The 25,259-nt window shown below is 44.8% G+C and overlaps 9 protein-coding genes and 4 non-coding genes across 13 annotated transcripts; 6 read left to right on the plus strand and 7 right to left on the minus strand. All coding sequences in view use genetic code 12, as the record gives it.

Annotated features, from left to right (window-relative positions):
- Nucleotides 1-788: 788 nt before the first annotated feature.
- On the plus strand, nt 789-2,261 carry GSH2 (glutathione synthase; the record flags this gene model as incomplete). Its single annotated transcript, XM_025485253.1, has 1 exon — nt 789-2,261. One exon carries the CDS (start codon nt 789-791, stop codon nt 2,259-2,261), a length of 1,473 nt encoding a protein of 490 aa, XP_025340184.1.
- Nucleotides 2,262-2,440: 179 nt separating this feature from the next.
- Nucleotides 2,441-3,110, minus strand: CXQ85_001546 (uncharacterized protein; the record flags this gene model as incomplete). Its single annotated transcript, XM_025485254.1, has 3 exons — nt 2,441-2,466; nt 2,513-2,951; nt 3,006-3,110. 3 exons carry the CDS (start codon nt 3,108-3,110, stop codon nt 2,441-2,443), a joined length of 570 nt encoding a protein of 189 aa, XP_025340185.1.
- Nucleotides 3,111-3,180: 70 nt separating this feature from the next.
- On the minus strand, nt 3,181-3,253 carry CXQ85_001547. The gene has a single exon. It is a non-coding gene; the product is annotated as a tRNA-Ala (tRNA).
- A 10-nt stretch (nt 3,254-3,263) lies between these two features.
- Nucleotides 3,264-3,337, minus strand: CXQ85_001548. The gene has a single exon. It is a non-coding gene; the product is annotated as a tRNA-Ile (tRNA).
- A 1,361-nt stretch (nt 3,338-4,698) lies between these two features.
- On the plus strand, nt 4,699-4,770 carry CXQ85_001549. The gene has a single exon. It is a non-coding gene; the product is annotated as a tRNA-Glu (tRNA).
- Nucleotides 4,771-5,773: 1,003 nt separating this feature from the next.
- Nucleotides 5,774-5,845, minus strand: CXQ85_001550. The gene has a single exon. It is a non-coding gene; the product is annotated as a tRNA-Glu (tRNA).
- A 1,196-nt stretch (nt 5,846-7,041) lies between these two features.
- Nucleotides 7,042-8,703, plus strand: DPS1-1 (aspartate--tRNA ligase; the record flags this gene model as incomplete). The annotated part of the gene is made up of 1 exon (XM_025485255.1): nt 7,042-8,703. The coding sequence occupies one exon, from the start codon at nt 7,042-7,044 to the stop codon at nt 8,701-8,703; it is 1,662 nt and encodes a 553-aa protein (XP_025340186.1).
- A 65-nt stretch (nt 8,704-8,768) lies between these two features.
- Nucleotides 8,769-10,349, minus strand: CCT2 (chaperonin-containing T-complex subunit; the record flags this gene model as incomplete). The annotated part of the gene is made up of 1 exon (XM_025485256.1): nt 8,769-10,349. The coding sequence occupies one exon, from the start codon at nt 10,347-10,349 to the stop codon at nt 8,769-8,771; it is 1,581 nt and encodes a 526-aa protein (XP_025340187.1).
- A 1,541-nt stretch (nt 10,350-11,890) lies between these two features.
- On the plus strand, nt 11,891-13,006 carry CXQ85_001553 (mRNA-binding protein; the record flags this gene model as incomplete). Its single annotated transcript, XM_025485257.1, has 1 exon — nt 11,891-13,006. One exon carries the CDS (start codon nt 11,891-11,893, stop codon nt 13,004-13,006), a length of 1,116 nt encoding a protein of 371 aa, XP_025340188.1.
- A 561-nt stretch (nt 13,007-13,567) lies between these two features.
- Nucleotides 13,568-14,320, minus strand: RPS21 (40S ribosomal protein uS5; the record flags this gene model as incomplete). The annotated part of the gene is made up of 1 exon (XM_025485258.1): nt 13,568-14,320. One exon carries the CDS (start codon nt 14,318-14,320, stop codon nt 13,568-13,570), a length of 753 nt encoding a protein of 250 aa, XP_025340189.1.
- Nucleotides 14,321-15,072: 752 nt separating this feature from the next.
- On the plus strand, nt 15,073-15,657 carry CXQ85_001555 (uncharacterized protein; the record flags this gene model as incomplete). The annotated part of the gene is made up of 1 exon (XM_025485259.1): nt 15,073-15,657. One exon carries the CDS (start codon nt 15,073-15,075, stop codon nt 15,655-15,657), a length of 585 nt encoding a protein of 194 aa, XP_025340190.1.
- A 1,781-nt stretch (nt 15,658-17,438) lies between these two features.
- On the minus strand, nt 17,439-17,936 carry CXQ85_001556 (uncharacterized protein; the record flags this gene model as incomplete). Its single annotated transcript, XM_025485260.1, has 1 exon — nt 17,439-17,936. One exon carries the CDS (start codon nt 17,934-17,936, stop codon nt 17,439-17,441), a length of 498 nt encoding a protein of 165 aa, XP_025340191.1.
- Nucleotides 17,937-18,455: 519 nt separating this feature from the next.
- Nucleotides 18,456-19,290, plus strand: CXQ85_001557 (bZIP transcription factor; the record flags this gene model as incomplete). Its single annotated transcript, XM_025485261.1, has 2 exons — nt 18,456-18,477; nt 18,695-19,290. The coding sequence occupies 2 exons, from the start codon at nt 18,456-18,458 to the stop codon at nt 19,288-19,290; spliced, it is 618 nt and encodes a 205-aa protein (XP_025340192.1).
- Between the last annotated feature and the right edge of the window lie 5,969 nt (nt 19,291-25,259).

Here is a 25,259-nt window from a genome sequence, read left to right on the forward strand (position 1 = left end):
ACTCTACTCACTGACGTAGTCCTATACCTTAACCCAATGTACATTCACCAGAACATCAAAAGCCAATAGAACACCCATCAATCGTGATCATTCGCTTTAATTTGAAGCCATAAGATCAATATAGGTCAATTAAATGTTCTTGCTCTCTTTCCTTTCATTAAATACAGCCGTTCATAGGCTTCATGGGACAATGTGTGCGTACTACTGGTTGCTACCCAGTCACTACTTAACCTGTCGAGACCGAACGTGGAGCAAACAAACACAAAGGTACGTAATGTTTTAACTGGTTCACTATCAAACTAAATAGCCAACCCCTGAAGCGCATGAAAGACCTAAGTGTCACTTCACTTGAAACTTACTTGCTACAGACCCATAGTCTCAGACAATCACCAACCCTGTCACACACCTGAAACAAACCTCGAAACATGAATCATCTTCTGCTCTATTTTTCCCCTTTTCCAATGTTCCTCTCCTTTTTTCAACTATGCCTACTCACTTCGTCCCCTTCTCCTCTAGCACCCACCACTTCTCCTCTATGGTTGCCTCACCACCACCCCATATAACCACACACCCAGCCCAGCCACAAAACAACCAAGCACCACAGACAGCTCCCACCAATATCAACATTCTAATCAACCAATCAACGCCCCCTTATCCACCTTCAACTCCCACTTAGACCCATCAGAGTCAGTATTTTGCAGCCACACCTGCACACACCGCCTATCAACACTATCGCCATTTCCAGTAACCATCACCAATTGGTAAGCAACACCTTCCAGTTAAACCCCATGCTGCACAAAGACTTCCCTTCCCTTTCGTCCGAAAACGAAAAAGAGCTCGTTGAGAGACTCTCCCAGTGGTCGTTGGCCAACGGGCTTGTCATGTACCCGCCCAATTGGCAACTTCACTCTGCCAATAATGCTCCTATCACCATGTTCCCTACCCCATTTCCAAAGGACTTGTTTGAGAATGCCATGAAGGTGCAGACGACATTTAACAAGTTATATGCGAATGTTGTTTCTCATGAGAAGATCTGGCTTGTGGATTTGATTAAGAGTTTGGCGGTGTTTGATAAGGAATTCACTGGCCAGTTGTATGAGACGTATAAGAAGGCTGTGGAGGCCAGTGATGGTGAATTGCCCCAGCCATTGAGTTTGGGTGTGTTCCGTTCGGATTACATGTATAATCAGACCGACCATTCGGTGAAGCAGATTGAGTTTAATACGGTGAGTATCTCCTTTGGCGGCTTGTCTACGAAGGTGGGTGCTGCTCATAATTACTTGAACAAGAGTGGTGTTTACGATGATGACTACTCGTTGAAATACTACCAGCCTGGGGAATTGCCGGTTTCGGATTCGATCAACCAGATCGCTGAAGGTTTGGCACAGGGTAACTACTTCTATAATGATGAAACTGATAACCAGAAGACGGTGGTACTTTTCGTGGTTCAGCCTGGCGAGCGTAACTGCTTCGACCAGAGGCTCATCGAGTACGCTTTGCTTGAGAATCACGGCATCAAGTCATATAGACTGACTTTAGAGGAGATCAAGGAAAAGACTACCATTAATTCTGGTAAATTATACATAAAAGCTACCATGGATGAAGTTTCAGTGGTCTACTACCGTTCAGGTTACGCTCCAACTGACTACACTGTCAACCCAGAGAAAACCTGGGACGCTAGACTCCATTTGGAGGTATCCAAAGCCATCAAGTGTCCCTCCTTGCTTACACAACTCTCCGGCTCCAAGAAGGTTCAGCAGGTCTTGACCGACGCATCTAGAGTGAAGGAGATACTTGGTGACGTTCCTCAGGAGGAGCTTGACAGCTTGCTTTCTACATTTGTCAAAATCCATCCTTTGGACGATACAAAAGCAGGCAGAGAAGCAAAGAGATTAGCTCTTGAGGAGCCTCAGAACTTTGTCTTGAAGCCACAAAGAGAAGGTGGTGGAAACAACGTCTACAAGGAAGATATTCCAGGTCACTTGAAGGCGTTGGATGAATCTGAATGGGGTGCCTACGTTTTGATGGAACTCATTCATCCACCTACTCACAAGAACAAGATCATTAAGGACGGACAAATCTACCGCGAGGATATCATTTCAGAACTAGGTATCTTCGGCACCTTGGTCTTCAATGAAGAAACTGGTGAGATCAAGTCAAACGAGAACGCCGGCTTCTTGTTGAGATCTAAATTCAGCTCCAGTGACGAGGGCGGCGTAGCGGCTGGGTTCGGTTGTGTTGACACTGTGTACTTGTACTAATGCATCACCATTGGATTCCAATTGAATCGTCCATAAGGCTGCGCCTATGGTATTGGTGAACATTGTCAAGAGGGTCAGAAACGGAATCATCTCAAGAAGCAATGCGGCGCCGCCAAGACCCGTATAATAACCTCTGTTCATGCTGTCGAACTCCTTGATCTGCTGCTTATCCCATCCTTTCAACTTGTAGTATCTCCCATGGAGACTGCGGCCTTTGCACGGTGCCCTGATAAGTAGAACAAGACAAGGACCAATGACTGGGATGATACCGACCAAAAGGATCAATAGCTCGAGAAGAATGATTTCTGGAAGTTTGCAAAAAAGGAAGGTTTTGACCGTGGTGATTTTCACTTTCCACAGTTTCTTATGCTTCCGACGAAGCTTCTCCTGGAAAACCACATAGTCTTGGCCTTCTCTGCTCAACACGGCGTCGAATACCACATCCCTAGCGCCCGGCATAAGCACCACTGAGATCAAGAAATTCAGAATCATGTTGGAGTACTGCAAAACCGTGAAGAATGCACTCACCACTCCAAATGGCCCGAAAGCCACGAAAGAAAGAAGAGCATAAAGCGGATACACTGCAACGTACATGACGGCGTATACCGCCAACATGAACAAGAACTGTGGGATAATGATGGCGCCGTAAAACGGCCAGATATCTGAGTTGTTGAAGAAATAGATGATGCCCTGGAAATGTTAGAATAACGAAGAGAGACTGATAGAAGTAAGTGAATTACAAACTTGAAATGGATAGACGTAGGTTCCTGAAGTGACGGCAAATGCCGGCTCCGTGCAGAATTGCCAGAGTATTTCGTACAATGAAAGGATCCAATTGACAAGAATCATGGCGTAGAACGAGATTGAGACAAATGGTTGCAAAAAAATATAGAAAATAACGGTATATATCGCAAAAAAATGGACGAGTCCGGATTCGAACCGGAGACCTTTCGCATGCTAAGCGAACGCGCTACCAACTACGCCACACGCCCTGAGAAGAAGTGGTCCCTAGCAGGATCGAACTGCTGATCTTGGCGTTATTAGCACCACGCCTTAACCAACTGGGCCAAGGGACCGACTTGTTAAAGGTTGGAGAGCTAGGCATATATGAACGCTATTTTGACTAGACACCAAAGTTTTGGATATTTAAGGCTTTCAAAAGTTGCATTATGTATTTAGTATAACGCATGAGAAATTTGAGCTAAAAATTCCGAGCGGTTGTGGAGTTAGAGCTGTTTTTGTATTTTCACTTCTTTTTCAAGCAAAGCAAGGCAGTAGAGGATCTCTGGCATCATTAGAATGAACTTTCTTATCTTCTTCCATGTTTGTTTATAGTCCTTGATTCGTTTTTGGGCTTGCTTTTCCTAAATGTATGAGTTCGCTAATTGTAACTGTCTCAAGAAACCATAGACAGCTATATATGCCTTTACGTACTCATTACAACCATTCCTTTTATTCTTGCATCCCACAGAATATGTCATATTCTTTAGTAGTTGTTACGATGTCCAGTAGAATTTGTATGACCAAACTGGGAGTTCATTTCTGGTCAAGACGGTCTCATCAATGGAGTGAACCTCACAAACGCCCAAGACACTTGAACTTAGACATACCTTCTTGTGTCAGCTGGACTCATTATCGTTGTATCCCAATACGCTTCCTGATTAAATTTCATTGGATTTTCTTGAAAAGAATAAAGTTAAAAAATTACTTTCCAGAACATGCTTGGTCCATTTCATAGAAAAACCGAGGAGTGCCCAGCGACATGAATCCCATAAAATCACTTTCTCTTAAATATTCATGTAAATAGATAGAAGAGCCGAAACTCAAGACTACCCCAGAGTGGAGTACCCATGACTGAACTCCTCGAATTGCTGATATCTGGTTACTAGCGCTGTAACACCAATACTGCTTACTCTTTCATTGACATTTACATTTTTACACCAGTCTTTTAACTGTCTAACCGTTTTTAAAAAAACTAGTATATATTAGCAATATCTTTTGGAAATCTTTCTGTTATATGATTCTTTCTTCAATAACTTGTTAGAAAAAAAATAAAAAAAAAAAAAAAAAAGTGCAATTCTTCTGATACCTCTTTCACAAATCCCAGCTGAGCTCAATCTGAAATTAAAGACACCTTACGTGCTTCATCCATTGAAGGGTTTGCTAAGTGTGACTGTCTGAAAATGTAAACCTCTTGACCTCTTGAAAAGTGGACTTGTTACAACTAAGTGATGTTTTCCACGGTAAATGCTCATTTAGTGGCCAAAAGAGCCCGCTTTCAAGCGCCTGAGTCTCTAGAGAAGTTACAATTAAATTCCAGAAAAATTGACCTTGATGTTGGTGGTTTTTAGTGGAAAATTGGAGCCATTTATTTGTACCTGCATATAGATTTACATAAACCTCTTAACTAACCGCACCCAGTTTTCAGTATAACAAATCCGATATGGTGTAATGGCTAGCACAGTTCGCTCTCACCGAGCAGATCGGGGTTCGATTCCCCGTATCGGAGTTCTTCTTTTTTTATGTTTTTCCTTGTCATAAGAATAGAGTTTCTGTCTAGCTAGAATATCATTTTGATCTTCTTTTTTGGCTGGGTAGGCAACTTCTTGAAGGCTCTGGATCGTGCAATGGGGCTTCCAGCAGTAATGGGCAATGTAAAACAATCACGAAAGCATTAAGTACTAAGTTTATTTTATATAAGAACTTCGTGTTTGGAATAAAATTAGCGGAAGACATTCTATGGATATTACTCGAGATGTCTTTGGATGCTGAAAATGGAAGCAAACATCCAATGATCCCTGTAATCCAAGGAGAGATCTTTCTTTCTTCACAAAGCAGCTATAGAGCTAACTCTGCCGGTTGAAATTTCTGGGAGAATGATTAATTCAGTGCTTGTAGGTAATTACTTGATTCCACCAGAAATAGAAATGGTAAAGAACAATTGGAGGGAAATGAGATATTTGATCAGACAAAGCATAAACAACATTGTTGGGGCTACTGCAGAAGCTTTCATACCAGGAATATTCCAATGGAATAATTCTTTATGTGCTTACCCTCATCGAAGGCTCTGTCTGATCTTTGAACAACATAAGTCACGTCAATATTAGTATTATACTAAACAGTAAGCCCCCATAATAATCCTCTCGACATCCCCAACAGTTATGTCGAGTTTACAGATGTTCAAGCGGACTTCTTGTGAATAGTGTGACTCTTGCTTAAATTTACGGGCAAAAATGCCCTAATTGTCCATCTGAGCTCTTTACTTGACTTCAGAAGGAATACAAAGGGCTATACGTAACCAGAAACAACCATAGTAATAGCCCAAATCTAAAGGAAACGAAGCTAATCCATTTTCTGTTGGCGCTCCATACCTCATACTTCCTCAGAAAGTTTTACGGCTCTAGAGCAGCGCAAAATGAATATCCTCGATAGCTCGTCCTTAAGGAGCATTCAGCTTGAATAGCCTGACAAAAAGAAAAAAAAATTAAGGGAATCCAAGCAAAAAAAGAAAGCTCCGATACGGGGAATCGAACCCCGATCTGCTCGGTGAGAGCGAACTGTGCTAGCCATTACACCATATCGGATTTATATGTGTAGAACTATTCCTGCGCGGCTATGGGAAAATCTCAAGTTGTGTATAATATGGAGTGCACGTGATATTTTTCACATTTTATGGATCACGTGAAGTTTATCATGTGATTACTTGCTTAACTATGCAATGGCTTTCACCCTAGATTTTGCCTTCACCAAGGGATTTTTCATGAAATTGGTTAAATTCTCGGTTTTCTATATAGTTTAGTCATGCTTCTATGGGCTCCTCTCTTTCTTTTGAAGCCTGTGTGCCGCAGGGCCCATTACAGCATCTCTCACCAAGAACACAAATCATTGTATCAAGCCGCCTAAGTTTCATTATCTGGGGTGTCGAAAGGCCAATTACTGTTTGATATTTTCTCTTAAAAAAGCTTGCCCAACCCCAAAAGTCTTTTCAGCATGATAGGGTTAAACCGATGAAAGGTCACCTTGTACGGGACATCTGTTTAGCTTGTGTAAATGGAATGGTCAAAGGCAGGCAGGATTTCATTCAATTCGTAGCCGTTCTGTCTATATTCTAGACATTGAGAGAATGATTCACAACAAAGTAGCTAGTTGTGACGAGTTATACCTCCTGCGGCAGTATAAGCAGCATTATGGCACAAATAGACAACTTGCCTTGACTCAGGCTTCGTTTAAAAGCATCAAGGCATGCTCATAACACCATGTCTTACAAGACCAAAGCAGCTATGATCTGTTGTTCCTGGCTTCTTCGGTGTCCATTGGGTCAAGTGTACTGACCGAGTAAGCACTTCGTAGTATATAGTACTTACTTCTACTTCTACAGATTTTGCCAGAAAGGGTCATTTTGCCGTCAAACCCTTCGCATCCCGCCCATTCCGAATAGCAACTTTCTATTTATAAAACTTTTCAGCATTTTTTTACACGTCCCTTTTTAACTATTTCCATGTATCTTCATTGCGACATTTTGGGTGCAAAATGACTCTTTTAAGCTGAACTGCGAACACTAGCATTAACAGGAGACCATCAAAAAGTACAAAAAATAGTAAAATTATCAGAAAACAAGTAGTTCCAGTAAACCAAGACTCCCTTAAATACCCAGCTTACTTTTTTTCCCGATTTTTCAAGCCAAATCCACCATTGTAGCTCCTTCCCTACCCATAGTGTGCATATTACCACAAGATCAAAATTTCAGGCATCATCAGTGACTAACTTCCAACCTACTACCATGTCTGAAGAAGCCAAAGACTTGAAAAACCTTTCCCTTGAGGAGAAACCAGCTGAAGGAGTCATTCTCGGCGAGGATGGCCAGCCACTTTCTAAAAAAGCATTGAAGAAGTTGGAAAAAGAGAAGGAGAAGGCCAAGAAGAAGGCTGAAAGAGAGGCCCAATTGGCTAAAGAGAAAGCAGACAAGGAGGCCCAGGCTGCCAACGATCCTTCCAAGGAGAACTACGGTAAGTTGCCATTGATCAACTCCAGCGAGAAATCTGGAATCCAGAGAGTCAAGATCGCCGACTTGAGTGCCCAGAACGATGGCCAGGAAGTCGTGTTCAGAGCCAGAGCCCACAACTCTAGACAGCAGGGTGCCACTATGGTGTTTATGACTCTTAGACAGCAGCTGAGCTTGATCCAGGGTCTTCTCAAGGCCAACGGCGAGTCTATTTCTAAGCAGATGGTTAAATGGGCCGGTTCCATCAACTTGGAGTCCATTGTGCTTGTGCACGGTATCATCAAGAAGGTTGACGAGCCAGTCAAGTCTGCCACTGTTCAGGATGCTGAAATTCACATTACCAAGATTTACACTATTCAGGAGACTCCTGAGCAATTGCCAATGTTGATCGAAGATGCTTCTCGTTCTGACGCTGAGGCTGAAGCTGCTGGTCTTCCAGTGGTTAACTTGGACACTCGTTTGGACTCTCGTGTCATTGACTTGAGAACTCCAACCAACCAGGCTATTTTCAGAATCCAGCACGGTATCGGTGAGTTGTTCAGAGAGTTCTTGTCTAAGAGGGGTTTCACTGAGATCCACACCCCAAAGATGTTGGGTGCTGCTACTGAAGGTGGTTCTAACGTTTTTGAAGTTTCTTACTTCAAGAGATCTGCTTACTTGGCCCAGTCTCCTCAATTCTACAAGCAACAGTTGATTGCTTCTGACTTTGAAAAGGTTTTCGAGGTTGCTCCAGTGTTCAGAGCTGAAAACTCCAACACCCATCGTCATATGACTGAGTTCGTTGGTTTGGATTTGGAGATGGCTTTCGAAGAGCACTACGATGAGGTTATGGAGGTTTTGGAGAACTTGTTTATCTTCATCTTCACCGAGCTTAAGAACAGATACGGTTCCGAAATCGCTACTGTCAGAAAGCAGTTCCCTGTTGAGGAATTCAAGTTGCCAGCTGACGGCAAGATGGTCAGATTGCACTTCAAGGAAGGTATCGCCATGTTGAGAGAGGCTGGTAAGGAAGTTGACGACTTCGAGGACTTGTCTACTGAGAACGAGAAGCTCCTAGGCAAGTTGGTCAGAGACAAGTACGACACCGACTTCTACATCTTGGACAAGTTCCCATTGGCCGTCAGACCTTTCTACACCATGCCTGACCCAGAGGACCCAAGATACTCCAACTCTTACGATTTCTTCATGAGAGGTGAGGAGATCTTGTCTGGTGCCCAGCGTGTCCACGACCCAGAGTTGTTGAAGGAGAGAATGGCTGCTCACGGTGTTGACTTCAATGCCGACGGTGCTAGCGACTACGTCGATGCCTTCACTTACGGCTGTGCTCCACACGCCGGTGGTGGTATCGGTTTGGAGAGAGTGTTGATGTTCTACTTGGACTTGAAGAACATTCGTCGTGCTTCGCTCTTCCCAAGAGACCCAAGAAGATTGAGACCATAAATAAATAGAAAGTTAATCGTTCATTGTGTTTCGTGATGTGATTATGTACGTGATCTATCAATTGCCTAGTGGTTTCTGTCAGCCGTTCTGGGCTTAGCACGGAGGATGTTGTCGACTCTCAACAACACCTCGGCTGCCTCAGACGATGACCACACCACGGCACGCTTCAACTTGTACGACTCCACCACGCCCATTTCTCTCATGTCGGCGACGGTACCGTTATTCAAGTCCAAGCCAGAAGTCAGCATGCCGTTGTAGATAGCGGATCTCAATTTGGTGACCAACTCGCTGGAGTCGAAACCAGCATTGTCAGCCAAAATCGTAGGCAAAGCTCTCAAAGCACGAGCAAAGGCTTCAATGGCAAGAGCCTTCTTACCGGTTTCATTGGCAGCAGCCTGGTCAACAGCCTTAGACATGATCATTTCAGAACAACCACCACCCAACACGGTTCTGGTTTCTCTGGTGGTCTGCGACAAGACAGACAAGGCGTCATGAAGCGATCTCTCGGCCTCGTCCAAGCCTTGCTCGGTGGCACCTCTCAACACTATAGTACAAGCTTCACCGGCGTCACAGCCAGAGAATTTAAGGAAAGGATCCTCACCGATCAAGATTTCCTCAATCAGCTCGCAATGACCCAAACGAACGTTATCTGGTTCGTCAAAGGTAGAAACAACCTCGGCACCGGTGACCAAAGCCAATCTCTCAACACCATCAAAATCAGCGTGTTCAATGGAGTTGATCTTGGAGTCGGTGAACAACTGCTCAGGGTAGTCGTAGATTAGTTGTCTGTTGATAAAGACATTGATACCGAACTTCTTGATCTTCTCGATCTTGGCCTTCATCTTCAGTTTTTCAGCCTTCTCCAACTCAGCCAACTTGGAAGTCGAGTCGACCTTAAACTTGGCGCCAAAGATCTTCACCTTATCCGTGTCCAACGACGTGTTGGCCACGAGAATCTTAGCGTTGGTGACCTTCTTAGGCTGGTTGATACCGAAACGCTTCTCCAAGATGAAACCCTCGTCCAAGTACGAATCAGCCAACTTTCCACCGGCCTTCTTGATGATCTGGATGTTGCTCAAGTTGGTAGAGCCCTTCAAACGCAAAATAGCGTCCACAGCAAGCTGGGAGAAGTGCTCCTTATCCTGAGCCAAGATTTTCGACGAAAGCGTGGTTCTGGCGATATTCACCAAATCGTTACGGAACTTCTCGGCGTTGGCACCGTTGTTGATAGCCACTTTATCCAAAGCAGACACAGCGGTGTCTTTGGCAATACGGAATCCCTCGATGATGGTCTGTGGGTGGATTCTCTGGTCCACAAGCTTCTCGGCCTCTCTCAAAAGCTCAGCTCCAAGCACAGTAACCGACGTGGTACCATCGCCAACCTCGTCGTCTTGCACCTTGGCAATGTTCACCAACACCTTAGCAGCAGGATTGTCCAAAGGAATCAGCTTTAAAATGGTGGCACCGTCGTTGGTAATAAGCGCCTTGTCGGGATCAGAAGCACTTTGCAACAACTTGTCCATACCCTTTGGGCCCAAGGTTGTTTTCACAAGATCGCCCACGGCAATGGCACCTACAAAAGACGCCATTCTGGCGTTTTCGGCACGTTCCTCGCTTGCCTGGTCGCCAAAGATCTGCACTGACATGGTTTTTGGAGCTTTATTGGGAGGGTGAGGTTGGATGTATGTGGAAAGTACTTTTCGAGATGTGCGTGCGCCGCCAGGTTTTGGCTGCAAACTGGAGGAAGAGAGAAGGCGATGGAAAGGCTGGGTGGGGATGTTGTAGGAGGGTGAAAGTTGGGAATTGGGGATTTGGGGGTGGAAAGAATGGGACTGAGGTCTTTGGTTTTTTGGTTTGTGGAAAAAAGTGGGTTTTTGGTGGGGGTTGTTTGTGGGCTTAAGTATGGTGAAGAGACGCGAGGGTGGTGGTCAAGGTGGGACGAGAAGGTGGCGATTTGGAGGGGGTGGAGGGGATGGATGGAGAATATGGGAAAAGGGAGTTTGGTCGTTGAAGTAGAGAGAATTTTGGTTATCTTTAGTGGATGAGTTGTAGTGGATGAGTTGTACTGGTTAAGGAAGAGAAAGTGTAGATGGAAGAATGAGGGAGGCTGAATATGGATGAGGGAACAGAAAAGGCTTTTATTGATTCTCAAGGAAAGATTGGGCTCTTCCTATTGTCAAGTTCTTTGAAGTGAGTTTGTATCACCGTTCTGCTGAAATATATAAAGCTATTCAATTACCACTTGCCAGGTCCACCCTATAGACTGAAGCACACTGACTTATGGAGCCTTTATTTTTTTCTTTTTTTGCTTTTGATTAATTCTGTATGAGCCAGATAGACTGAAGGTTTACAGATTCACGTTCGAAAGTGGTCAATGAAGAGATAATTGCACATATGTTATGTTTAAAGTGAACCCGTAATGTAAGCTCAGGCGGTACCAGTAGTAAAGCATTCATGCCAGGTCTGTGATGGTTTGACAACCCAATTGATAAAGCTTAGAGACTTCAAGATTGACCAACCTCCAATTCTTTACCACTGAATTGTATGCCCATTTAGTTAGGTGACTTCTCAAAAGCACAGTAGACAACCAAACCAGTAATACTTCCCCAAGAAAAGTACCCAAAACATGAAAACAAACTTTTAAGACATATCTTAGTATCCAATAAAAACACCTCTGTGTAACGCCCCTTCCTAACCTTCCCTATGTACACTTAATAGGTCCTTTCTCAGCTCCATAGTAGAGACGCCTTCCCATCTATCCTTTACGCCAGCCACACCAAAACCTAAACCCCCTACGAAATACCCTTCTCTCTTTATCCTTCCCATTCCCTTCTCCACTCTTATTACTTTTTTCAATAAGTGACTTGCCCTTACTGGACTTCCGGATGATCCATGGCTGCAAAAAACGTACTGCATACACTTACCCCATCCAACCATCCACCAACCCCAGCCAAAACCACCAATAACCACTAGAAACCCCCAAAAATTTCACCTTTCAGCCCTAAAAGTACCTTGCATTCCACCTACCAAACTCCCTCCCTCGTAGACACGTTTTCAGCATCGCTGGACCAGATGCATTTCTTTCACACCCGTGCACCACAAATCTTCCCATCTCATCCCCATCGCATCACTAAAAAAAAAAAATAATCCCTTACTCTCCACACCACTACTACTTCTTTTTCCCACAATGTTCGACCCAAAAGGCCCTATCGCTCAACAGCTCACCCCTCTTCTCGTCACTGAGCTTACTTCCAAGTACCAGATCGCTGACGACGCTAAGGATGTCGCTGAGTACATTATCATGTTGATTGGCAATGGCCGTCCAGCTAACGAGATCGTTGCTGAGGTCAAGGAGATCGTTACTATCCCTATTGACGAGACTTTCATCGGCACTGTTTTCGCTGAGATTGGTCGTCTTGAGAGCCTCAACGCCCAGGACTCTTCTGCTGCTCCAGCTCCAGCTCCAGCTCCTGCTGCTGCTACTCCAACTGGTCCAGCTGGTGCTCCTCGTGGCCCAGCTGCTACTAGAAACGTCAAGTTCCAGAAGGGTGTCGAGGGCCGTGGTAAGTTCGGTGCTGTCACCAAGCCACGTGTGACTAGAGGTTCTGCTGGTGTTTCCAAGGGCAGCAAGGACTTTGTCAGCAAGACCCACTCTAAGAGAGATGCTCTCCCTGTCAAGACTAGAGGCCAACCTCTGGCTCAGGAGAAGAAGCTTTTGGAGCAGATCCAGCAGCATATGCCAGCTCTTTTGGCTGCCAAGCCCTCTGGCCCACCAGCTGTTCGTGTTCAGATGTGTAAGTACGGTGCTATTTGCTCCAAGGAGATGTGCCCATTCGGCCACCCAACCCCAGCCAACAAGGATGCTAAGCCTATTGTTCCAAAATGGTGTCACTCCAACAAGGAGTGTACCAACGGCCAGTGTGTCTTTGCCCACTCTTCGCCAAACTACAAGGCTCCAGCCAAGCCTACTGGTAGCCGCAGAAGACCAGCCACCTCTTTGGAACAGTGTAAGTTCAACAACGGTTGCTCCAACAAGTACTGTGGCAGACGTCACGCCACCTCCCTTGTTGCTTGCCAGCGTGGTAACGACTGTACCATGCCAGGCTGTACTTTCAACCACATCATTGAGGAGGAGTGTCGCCACAAAAACGACTGTGCCAACAAGGTTTGCTACTTCAAGCACCCAGACGCTAGAGAGGTCACTCTCCTTAAAAAGAACACCGGCGGTGCCCCAGCTGAGGGTACCGATGAGCGTGCTTTTGCTGTCCCTGATGACCAGGTGATGGAGCAGGCCGTTCAGTAAACAGGGAAGCCACACACGGTGTAACATATGACAGAAAAGATTTAACAGGATAAGTTAAGACACAAGGTTGTCTAAAAAAAAAAAAGAAAGAAAATAAAAAATCAAAATAAAAAAAAAAAAAAAAAAAAAAAAAACTAGATATGCCAAAAACGGCTTATCAAAAAAGTAAGAAGATTATAGAGCGGTCTGCTTGACCAGGTATTTATTAGAGAGATGACACCGGGGTCACTCCTGAATGTGCTGACGAATAATGGCGTTTATTAGATTTCAATTTCAACACAGTAACGTTAGCACTTGAGTAAAGTATCTCTTATAAGATCAAGCCTAGGGGACCAGATATTGACTATCCCAGATCATCTCTTATCTACAGATTACCAGAACCAGAATAGAGTAAACTAAAGATTTTTTAAATACGATTAAGATAATTTGATATAAAACTTGAAGTAGTGAAATGTAGACAAGAACTTATCACGATTTGAAAAACCAGTCCCAGAGACCATATCACTACAGCTACATGTTTGATTGGTAGAAAGATTAAAGATTAACTATACAGCGAGACGCTTAGTATCTTCTCTTACCGGCCTTGGCCTCCTCGGAGTAGACATCCAAAGGAGACTTAGCCAAAGGCTGGACCTCCCACAAGTTAGGAGTCAAGAAGCCGTAGGTGTTACCGATGGCAATGAAGGCAGCCTTCAAGGTGTTCTCGGTAGTTCTGGTAGAACCGGAAGAGGAGGTGTAGACATCCTCAACACCAGCCAACTGCATCAACTTCTTGACGACAGGAGAAGCAATGATACCCTTACCTCTTGGGGCTGGGATCAATCTAACCAAAACGGAACCACACTTACCAGTGACCTTACATGGCAAAGAGTGAGGAGCACCCAAGTTGGAACCCCAGTAACCTCTTCTGATTGGGATGATGGACAACTTGGCAATGATGATGGCAGCCTTGATAGCAGAAGCAACTTCCTTGGCGGTCTTGATACCCAAACCAACGTGACCGTTAGAGTCACCAATGATGACAACAGCCTTCATTCTGGTTCTCTGACCGGCTCTGGTCTGCTTCTGGACAGATCTGATCTTCATAACCTCGTCCTTCAACTCTGGGAGCAACTGATCGATGATCTGGTACTCCTTGACTGGGAGAGAGTGCAAGTAGATCTCCTCAACGGAGGTGATCTTACCGGCCTGGACCAATCTACCGAGCTTGGTGACTGGGGTCCATCCCTTCTCCTCATCTCTTCTACCTCTTCTTGGGCCCTTACCGCCTCTTCTTCCACCGAAGGATCTCTTTGGAGCTTCTGGAGCAGACATTGTTTTCTGTTTGGTTTATCGGAATGTACGTGGAAAGCCGGGGGTGGTGGTTTTCGATCGATAAACTTGAAGAGTTGAAGAACTGAAGATTTTTTTTTTTTTTCGCCTACAGGGTGGGAGGATGGTGGATGCGCGCGGTCACGTGAACGAATGAGAATTTAGGGCTCGCGCCCTAACAGTGGCGTTCTTATTGTTTCCGAATGTACGGGTTTCTTTCCGGAATGCGCCGTCTTCCGGATTCAGCCGTGCCTTGTCCAATGTACCTGACAAGGCATCACACCAATGCATCACGTGCGCGGCCATCATTCACAAGCCGAGGCCCTGTCTGCTGGAACAAAAATAAAATGCATGGCCGCAAGCAGCGTACCGTTTTAGCCTGCCGTGCATGGAACTTTTGGCGTGATCACGTGAACGGCACGTGACCACAACACATCAAAACCACCCATAATCGCCCCACCAGCATCTCCCCGAACCCACAAACCGATTCCCCACAATGACACCTCTACCCCACCAATCCACAACCAATTCCCTTCCCTCCCCGTACCTTAAACACCCCTTGAGTAGGTCGCGTGATAAAGGGCTGGCAGGGCGAGGCCTTCCTGCAGGACAGCAAACCAGTAAATATCCGGGGGTCAAACCTTGCTGCCGAAAGTCACCACACTGAATAAAACCCGGACGATTCGCCCACTTTTAGTTCTTTTATAAAGAGGAAACTTTAATTACTCGATCCCCTAAAAAATAAACAGTCACAAATGTCCTACGCCGAAGCTGCCGCCGCCAACGGTCCTACAGGATCAAAAGTCGTTGAGGACCCAATGCATTCAACCCCTGAGGACGTGAAGAACGAGGCTGCCGAAGGCGCTGAAAAGGTGAAGAAGGAAGCATCCAAGGCTCTGAAAGACGCTTCCAAGGAGGCCGACAAATTGAAGAAGGATGCTTCCAAGGCCACCGACGAGGCTATCAAGAAGGGTAAGGCTACTGCTGATAACGTGAAGAAGGACCTCAAGGAGTTGGAGAAGGAGTCTAAGCCATACATTGACCTGGTGACGAAGTTTGTCAAGGAGAAGTACCAGGCTGCTTCTAACTTTGTTACTTCGTATGTGAACAAGGACACTGTTTCTGCTGCTGGAGCTGAGTTCCAGAACCCGGTTGTTTTGGGCCAGCTTGCTGTGATCTTGGGTGGTGCTACTGCCGGTTGGTTCGTCTACTCTGAGCGTGCCAGAATCAGATCGGACAACAAGTATGTTGTTGGTATCCACGCTGCCTTGATCACTGGTCTTGTTGTCGCTGACGGCTTCATTTTCTCCCAGTTGTACCCTAAGTACAAGAAGAACTAGTCTATTCTGATGAACTCATCCCAATAAACGATATCGTATAGGTTTGAACGTAGGAAGGCTGTTTTTGCAGTCAATTGATTGCATTTGCTACTCAATTGGTGAACAATTGTTTTAGGTATTCCAAGCACTAGGCATCCAATAGGGCACCTAAATCGACCAATTGAGCTTCTCTAGCCCTCTAAACTGGCCAATTGAGCTTCGGCTCGGTCCATCTCTTCCTGTACTGTTCCTTTCTTGCTTGACTGACCGATTTCTTATCTATTGCTTTGTCGAGCTGCAGCAGCATTTCGGTTAAAATTGACCTTCTAATACTTAACCATGAGCCGCCGAAAGACGTCAAATCTTCGGCTACGCCCAAAAATAAATCTCGATTGTTCCTCGAATATACTCTTTATAGTAATGTTCACCACCTCGAGAGGGAAGTGGTAGGGCTGAACAATGGACGGTGAAACTTTAGCCAGGGGCTCACACTTAAAGGTATAGTGGCCCAACGGGGTGATAGAAAAGCCCCTGGACATGTTAAGACGAAGCGGTAGAAGAAGGCCTTTTAAGGTTTGTGGCTTGCGTAGTTGGTCAAGAATGGGAGTTTAGAAGAGTTATGAGTCTCGGCTAAAAATAAGAGAATGGGCGATGAGAGATGTCAGAAGGGTGGTAAGGTAGAAGATGAAGAAGTAGAAAGTGTCAAAGGACAGTTAGTTTCTGGAAAGTGCCAGAGAGGACCTACTGGAAGTGTAGTTGTCTAAGGAGTCCAAGGCACCAAAACTACCTAAAGGGGAACTGAAGACTAACAATTTATATAATTGAGGCCAAGGACTGTAATTGAGGCCATGGATGAGCTTCAGGTTGACTGAGTGGCACAACAGCATTGCCTGAACTTGGTGTGGCATGGACTAAGAAAAGGAGGGTAAATTGAACCACTGCAGCAAGAAGACCTTACAAAGACGAACTGCAACATTCAATTGGCCAATGGAGATATGGAAATTAAATGGATAGGACTTAGGAGATTACAGCAAACACATAAAGTGGAGAGTCTTCGGGTTCTTCCTCAAAAGGACACAACAGTTCCGAACCACAAACAAAACGTAAATAAGAGAAAACCCAATTTCACTTCAAAGTAATAAAATATCCTTTTCCCGGCACAGTCTACCTAAAAAACCATCGTCTCCCCTCAATATAGCTTTTATTGTTTTAGGTGGTCAGAATGAGTAATATACCATCATAATGAGACAAAGCCTATCAAGATGAATACCCCATACACTCGAGACAAGCGACGTGGGAAATATAAAATAACAGGTGTAGACTTGGTAGAATTGGTTTTCCAGGACTGTGATGATTATAGCCCTGGAAGAGCTTGACATCGGTTGACTTCGCTGTGATAAAAACAATCAAAGTGCTTTTCTGAGTCCTACAAACAGAGAATGTGAATTGGTGGACTGGCTAATGAAGCGGTATGATGTTTTACTTGAAATGTTATAGATGACACTACTAACAGGAATATGATTGGTCTGGATATTCTTGAATGGACAAAGCATGTGTCTCCCGTTAAGAGTATTCCATGATTTATCTCCCACACAATCGAGACAAAAGGAAGGAAGAGAGCTTCATCAAGCTTCTGGAGAGAGTCTGGAGGAAGTTTGGTACACAGAGTGTGCTTATGGTGTTGTTTCGAGTCGAAGTGGAAGAACCTGTGGCAGGTTGACAGCTAAACCAAGGAACTTGTCACTTCAAAATCAAGCTCATCAGGGTGGAAAGATAAGAAAGGGACAAGAATATCACCACCTTCAATACAAAAAGAGACTTCCTCCCGCCTTCAAGAAAGCATGGTGTCTAGACCTAGACGACTGGAAAAGACGGGACGTCGAAGCATAATATAACACCAACATACTCCCGTATTCAAAATTCCTGCTTTCTTGTTTTTTGCTATCCTCCACGTACCTTGCTATGACTTGCTTAAAGGTAGTTCCTGGTGGCTCGTTGTAGAACATGACATTGAATATGTGATCATCGTTCTCATTAGTCCATGAGCTGAACGAAACAGACCGATTTCCAGCAAACTGCCTAAGACATTTTTTAAGATCTTCTATGTGATCTTGAGCTATCTCGGGTGCGTCTTCATGAAGATCGATATGTATGTTTTCATCTTCCACTCCTGGTGTAACAGCTGTGACGTTGACGTTGAGAACTGAATTAAAGCACTCCTCTAACTGGATAATGTTGGAAGTGCTGATGGCGGCAGAAGACGCCAATGCCAAAAGGGGAAGAAAGATGGTCAACTTCATAATGTTAAATGGATCGAATTTGGATATCACCGGGGAAATATAGGAAATCCTTCGGGAAAGCAAACCATGAAAAAGCCTTATTTTAGCCAGACCCTCCACATTGGAAACAGTAATAATCAGTCTGGTGCTGTGCTAGAAATAACACAAAAGGCTCTAAAGTGCAGATGCCCGAGGCACTTGCCTCTGTTATTTAACACAGGAAGGCAAGTCTGGGTTCCAAGAGGAGTAAGCAGAACAGACAGTTGGTATAAGAGAAGCAAATGCCCAGAAAGTATCTGAAGAAAGATCTCACCTTGAAATCACATCAAACCGGCAGTTCTTCCATTTATTCACTTTTTTTGCACCCATTTCGAATAGTCTCCAAAAGGCACCCTTAATTCACCAAAAACAGATCGCCCCATTCTGCCAAAGTAAATCGTATCCCGCCCTCGACGCCCCGCCCAGACTATCAAACTCATTTTAACCCTTACAGCCAATAAAGATTCCAAGAAGGCTGAATTAATCAACGTGCTTATCCTTATGGATAGAAGCCCTGGCGCACGTATCCTAATCAGTAGAAGTTACTCATTTTCCGCATTGGTCCTCCCAGGAACGGTATTTAAGGGTGAGCATTCTTCACATTTTTTTTTTTTTTTTCTTCTTCTTCTCTATACCCCGGAAGTCAAAACCAACCCCCTTGGCTTTCAGAGATACTTTTTATTGGGAAACGTCGGTTTACCTCCTTTAACCGACGTATAGCGACTAGATAAGCGAAACAGGATGGGATCAGCAATCGTGGCTTTCACCCCTGTTCGGATCGTATTCGCCTTGGAATGAACTTCTCAGCGAACCGCCTAGCTTAGGCGATATACCTGATGTGAAACTCGATGAGTTCACTGTATACTCAGGATCTAGTTCAGAACTTGCTAATCTTGACCAATTTCTTCCTACTCCCAGCACTGCTGGCTTCAACGACACATCACAGGAGTCTTCTTCTTCAGAGAACGACACTCCATCGCAGTTGAGATGGATAGACGAGTCCAAAGAGTATTTTCCAGAGATCAAGCAGGCGCCGAAAATGCCGAAAAACGTCTCGTCAGACGATATTGATAAGGTCAGGAAAAGACTCAGCAAACGGAAACATCGTCCTCTCGAAGTGAAGGCAGAAGCCGTGCCCATGTCCGACAAGAGAACGAGAAACACGTTGGCGGCACGCAGATACAGAGAACGGCAACGGAAAGATGTTGAGGTGCTTGACTCTCGGATCAAACAGATCGAGGAGGAGCTCAACAACGCCAAGCTTGAGATAATGTGGTGGAAGATGGAATCAAAGCGTTGGAAGGAAGAAGCTGAAAAAGGAAGCAAAAGTCTGTAGTATGTTAACAAATATGATAAGCAAGCTTTTCAGAAGAGTGTAGAAGAAGGCGTTTGGGGAGTTGTAAATCGTGGTATGGGTTGGTTATGGCTTGGCCATGCTCTAACCTTCTTAATCTGGGTTTCGGTAGTGTTGGTGTTGGTAGAGTTGGTGTCAGGCTAGGGTAGGTAGACAACGTAAGGTTTACCTGATAAGCACTAAGCATGATCCTTCGTGGCCTCAAAGATTTATCCCAACGCCTCGAAAGAAGATCTAGAAGTTATTCAAGAAAATGGAGGGCCTTTTAACTCACGACTGTGCTTCTCGTAGCACTGCTCAAGTGGTAAAAAAAAAAAAAAAAAAAAAAAAAATTCCATCGACAGTGTAGAACGAAAGCAAAACAAAAAAAAAAAAAAAATAATTGGAGTGCAAAAAGACTCCTTCGGGTCCTTTCGAAACATTGTTTCCCTTTGCTGAAAAAGCTCTTTTCTCTTTCTTGAGCTTTCTTTCTCGCCTTGTCATATTATGGTCAGGAAACCTACCAAAGACGACGAGCCCCTCCCCTCTCCCCCAGTCATGATATAGCTGCCCTAAATCGGTGTTTGCCATCCGCCATACCTAGGAAGGCTAGGTGTATGACTTCTTGGTTTGATGCTTTGATAGCATGGAACAGCCTAGTATGAGTTACTATCATGACTTTAGGCTGGACCAACATGCGTTTTCAATACATGTAACAGCAAAACTCAAATGAACATCAGAAAAGCCATTAATTGAGATCTATGAGCTTGTACTGATACCTCCCAAGAACATCTTTGAGTGTTCATTGACATTGGCGTTTCGTTGCATCTCTGTCAAGTAGCCAGTTTTTTTTTTTTTCTTTTAAAAAGAAATGGCCCTGATGGAGAGCAATGAAACTAGCTAATACACACTTGCATTACCACGGAAACCTTTTGAAATTGAAAGCTCTGTGGCTTAGTGGAACTGAGTACCTTATTATTCTCGTCGGTAGGTACTAAGAATTGTGAGATGAGATGGAAGCGAAGAGACCAATGTCAAACAAGATGTCTTCAACGAAGGCCGTGTCGTTCGAAATTAAAGGAATTTATCTTTTGTGTAACAATTGGTGCTTCGTAACAGCAATACAAAATTCATCCACTTGCAAACCTGAAGTGTCTCTAACTGCAATGCACAATTTCAGTACAACAGCAGTATCCACGGCAAATGAGCCCACCCAATAATAAGCAAGTCATCCCTTAAACCGTACATCATAATTGATGTAGAGGGAAACAAAGTAAAATATCGGAAAGCATTGGCATCGTGCTGTTTAAATGGCATCCATTTTGAACGTCAACAGCATTGTGGAATTGTACCTTTTATTTGACAGTAAGTTTAGCCCACGAAGCAGCCTCAGGATGGAGCAGGTATTGTTAAAGTTTAGTCTAAAATAGAGTTCGTAAAAACAAACCCAAAAGTTTAATAAAACAAAGCGTACTTCCCAATTTGGGAGTCCATACGACTTTTTGCTGAAAGGAAAAGACGGGATGGTCCAACGGAAAGGACGAAAAATAAAGTTGGGGGTTCTGCTTTCAAAAAAACCTGTTGAGCAATTAAAATAACAGATTTAGAAGCACGGCTTGGAAAAAGAAAATCAACACATCATAAATGGTAAAAAGAAAAAAAGTATCATAGTGAAATAAAAGCGCCTCAAACCAACCAGCAAGTGGAGGTTAAGTCGCCTCAAGCAAGCACAGAGTCCGAAAAGTCATGAACAATGACGACCCAGCAGATTCACATGTGGGTGTGATGCATAAGGGAGTTTTTGAAACAGAGTTGGACCCCACGAATTGCTGTTGGACCCATGCCAAGCACCATGAACTCCGAAAGGGATTTCATGTTAGACGAGGGCTCTCAAGAGCATTGCAGACATCACTCACACTCTCTCAACGCACGTATAATAAATGACCAAAAAACTTTCTGATTGGATCATGGACACACGAATCTCAGTTGGAGTTAGCTTGTTGATGCCACAGTGACTAAGCCTGGCGACGCAACATTAGATCGTCAAATCCGTCTATTTTCACCACAAAAACAGAAATACAACCTCACCAACGTAGAGCTGATCAGGGGAAATGCAACTGTGGGCCCACTCAAGAAATCGTTGATAATGAGCTGGAATATGTAGGGGCCCAAAGTTGCAGCAGAAGCAGCAGCACCAGCGATCTCTAAGCCGCTTCTGTGGAAGAAGAAGGTGGGCCCGAGCGATACTGAGGCGTTTGACGTGAACCAGATGAAATTAGCATCCGGAATCGGCCCGGGTCAAAGGGATTCAAGCAGAAATAAGGTGTTTTTTGATAGCTGGAACGACATGCAAAATGCGCAAAATAGAAGTGCCAAAACGCCAATACTTCCTAATTTGCCTAATACCTTCAAGTACGAAAGCCAAGGCACCTCCACATTCAAAGCCATATACGGCGTCAAGGGTCTAGGAGGTGCCGCTAAGTAAAAAGCTTAAAAAATTCACCATGGTAGCGGTTTGGCTGAGGCGATTTGCAGCCGCGGCGCCGAAGCGAATGATTAGCCTTCCGAGCCAGATCATCAAGATAACACCAGCAGCATGAGCATCGAAGGTTTTTGGGACTTGGAATATGTGGGAGCTGAATAAAGATCACAAGATCACTTTAGACTTGAGTGAGAACCCTCTCTGTCTCAGTTGGGCCCTGAGCGTGATCTCTCGACGCCCAAGGCATTTTGGAGGGCATTTCTCGAGGTGCCTCTGAGTATTATTAGCTTAGCGCTTGTCGCTTATCCCAAAAGAGCCAACGCTAAGCAAATAGGCAAAATGGATGGATGCCTGCCATCGCCGCACAGAACAAGCAGCTGCATCGGCTCAGAATAGCACAAATAATACTGGGGCAGGCCCGTAGATAATAAATGAGCAGGCAGGAGGCAAGGGACTAGCGGAGGAAGGGCCCCTAAAGCCAAGGGTTAAAAAAAAAAAAAAATTAAGGGTTAAAAAAGGATAAAAAATATCGAAATGTATGGGCGCCGAGTGGAGGCGAGGCGGGGACGCAGGACTGGCTGCATTCTTGGGATGTTCTAGAGAATTACGTGTAGATGTAGAGAAGTAACACTTGGCTTGCGATGTGGGGGTACCAAATTAAACGTGGGAGATGGCGTTTCTTTTATAGTGTAGTTGGCCGAAACCGGGTTGTTAGGGATGGATGTGGTTGCCGTGGTTACAGAAGGAGGGGCGGCGCCAGAGGGGGGACAACGCAAAAGCGCAAATTGGGAGACATTTTGGACAGGAGGGAGAGTGGTAATCACGTTGCAGGTTTGTGTTGGGCAGAAAGCAGTAGGATAGCCATCTGGAAAAATAATAAATTAAAAAATATCTGCGGCGCTAAAGCATGCCATGCAGATCTGGCGCGCGATGCAATGCACCTCGCTGCAGAGCCGCCGCCAGCGAGAAGGTTCCCGTTTACGGGATTCAAAGACACTTGGCCAGAGTCAGGCTTCACCAGCCACAACTTGGGTCTCAAAGCATCAACCACCATAATAAGGGAAGAATAGCCTGTTACTGCCAACACACGGTGGCTTAACCACCCCTTCACCTCACCTTTCCTGGTTGTCTAGACGACTAGCGAGATCTACCGCCCGCCCAGCCACAGCGAACGATCGTCAGTATAGAAGCCCATTTTTTTCCCCGTGGAACCAGTGGGGAAGAACATGTCTTGGTGCCCTTTTGTGCCCCCAAAATCGTCCCCCATCTTGTATATCACAAGCTAAGCAAGATCCTAATGCCAGATACGATCCGGGCCGAACACCCAAGCCGATCCACCGTGTCACGTTCAGATGCCTCGTGGCACGGCGCCTAAAATCCGGGATCCGGGTATATCCTCGTGGTTGTGGCTTAAGTCCTATCTTGTTAACTCCTGGCAGCCTTTGGTTGCAAATGAGAGAGGGAAGGTGAGATGAGGAAGAGAGGTGAGATGAAATAGAGAGGTTTTGTGTAGTTGTGAGATCAAAAGTGAACATTATTAGTTCATCGAAAGCTTAAAAGCTTAATACACTTACGGTTTCTGGAAAAGGCTGTTATGAGCATTGGCAGCGGTTGCCAGTCCAACACAGTTTACAAACCAACCAACATACTTGTACATCTACATTTGGAGGCACGGCGATGTAGGGTGATTTCCATGTAAGGGCGAATGTAACGTTGGAAGGGAAGAAAAGGCCAGGCAAGGCTGGAGGTTGGCAAGGTGACGTCAGGTTGGGGGAAAGATTGGGGGAGAATGAGTGGAGGATGGAAGGATGAAGTGGGAGTTTTAAGCAGTGGAAGAGAAGGGTTGGTGGTTGGACGAGGGAAAGGGTTAGGTATTTGTAAGGGGTGGAGGAAGAGCAGTTTGGAAGCTTTTGGTGGGTTGGAGTCGAGGAAGTGGGAATTAAATGGGATGTGGATTGGCTATTTGAAGAAGAAGAGTGGTATCTACAAAGATCATTCCGAGGTATCCAAAAGCATTTTTTACTTTTATTTCTTTGTAAATTAGGGGCAGTTGTGGCTTCAAGTAACCAAGAACGTCCTCTACTTGGTGTTTGCTACTGACTCCACAGAACCATAAATCTGGCTCTGGCTCTGGAAGTACCAACCCACAGCAAACCTCGTACTTGCCTCCCCAAGGCCAAACCTAGCCCAAATCCAACCCCTAACCAACATTGCTGCATCTCCAATCAGATAAGCAGCACCCACAAAAAACAGGCTCTTTTAACCGAATCACTCCACCCAGATTAAGCACCACCTTCCATGCTTTTCCCTTTCCAGCACCACCATCGACGTCAGCGGTGTGACAGCAACACAACCCACCTAAGCGAAAAGAAACGTAGCATAGCCGAGTCGTCGTCTAACCAGTGAGCAAGTGCAAGTGCCAAAGGAGCAAAGAAAGACCACCAGCTTATCAGACCCACTTCTTCAGCCGCCTGGCGCCAGGGGTTGGGGCACCCCATCCACAGCAAAGGTCCACTTCCAGTAGGCAGATGTGCCAAAAAAGAACGTCCCACTTCCTAAGCCTATTTGACCGGGATTCCCGGAAACTCAATAGTAACAGAACATCACCACTTTCGAATTACACAAACACATTTTTAGTAAAGTTCGACGTGGCAATGAAAGTAGATTTTTTTCTCTTGTAGTTCATATGCTTCCCACTTCCTTCACATTCTCTGGTGGTGATGGCTTGGGGGTTTCTTCTTTGGCAAGTCCATTATCCATTTAACCCATTCTGCGTTTTCGTCATGCAAAGTTATCGGGAGTCTATCTCCTGAGCAAAGGTTGTGGAGAAGGCAGCAAAAGAGCAATTTGACCAAACGGCCCACATTTACGGCACCGTCGGGGCGATTCACGTTGGTGAAAGAGTAGAGAGTGAAGGTTACTAAGAGTACTTTAGTGAAAAGAGACTTTTTTTGGATTTAAGAGAACTCTGGAAGGTGGAGATCATGGCAAGCATAACTCACAGAAGGAGAGGACCATGCTTCGTATTTCGTTAGGGTTTTGTGTTTCTTTGGATACTTCTTCTTCGTCATAACTGGTTCAAGCGCAAAATGGTCCAAAAACGGCCCACAAGGACCAGAAAAAACGCTGGCCTGGGTATACTCGGGTTGGAGAATCCGAAAAAATTGCTTTCCGTGGGCGAATCCTCGTAGATTGCCCCTTTCTTGGCTGTAAGCCATGTTCTGGACGTTCTTCTATTTTTTTTTTTTTTTTTTTTTTTTTTTTTTTCACTTGTTTTTTCCATGCCTCGATTTTTTTCTTTCAGATGCTTCTGTTGTCTCGCAAAATAAACTTCCGCTTGCAGCAACTGTCGATCGCTGTCAAGAAAAAACACGTATGAAGATTTACGAATTTACCGAGTTTTTTCCCGTTTTTTATGAATGTCGATAATGACACCATTTACATATTGAAGATCATATTGAAGCGCCTTCATTCTCGCCTAATTTAGTGT

Source organism: Candidozyma haemuli (genome assembly GCF_002926055.2).
Source record: "Candidozyma haemuli strain B11899 chromosome Unknown B_2014730914, whole genome shotgun sequence".
Lineage (NCBI taxonomy): Eukaryota > Fungi > Ascomycota > Pichiomycetes > Serinales > Metschnikowiaceae > Candidozyma > Candidozyma haemuli.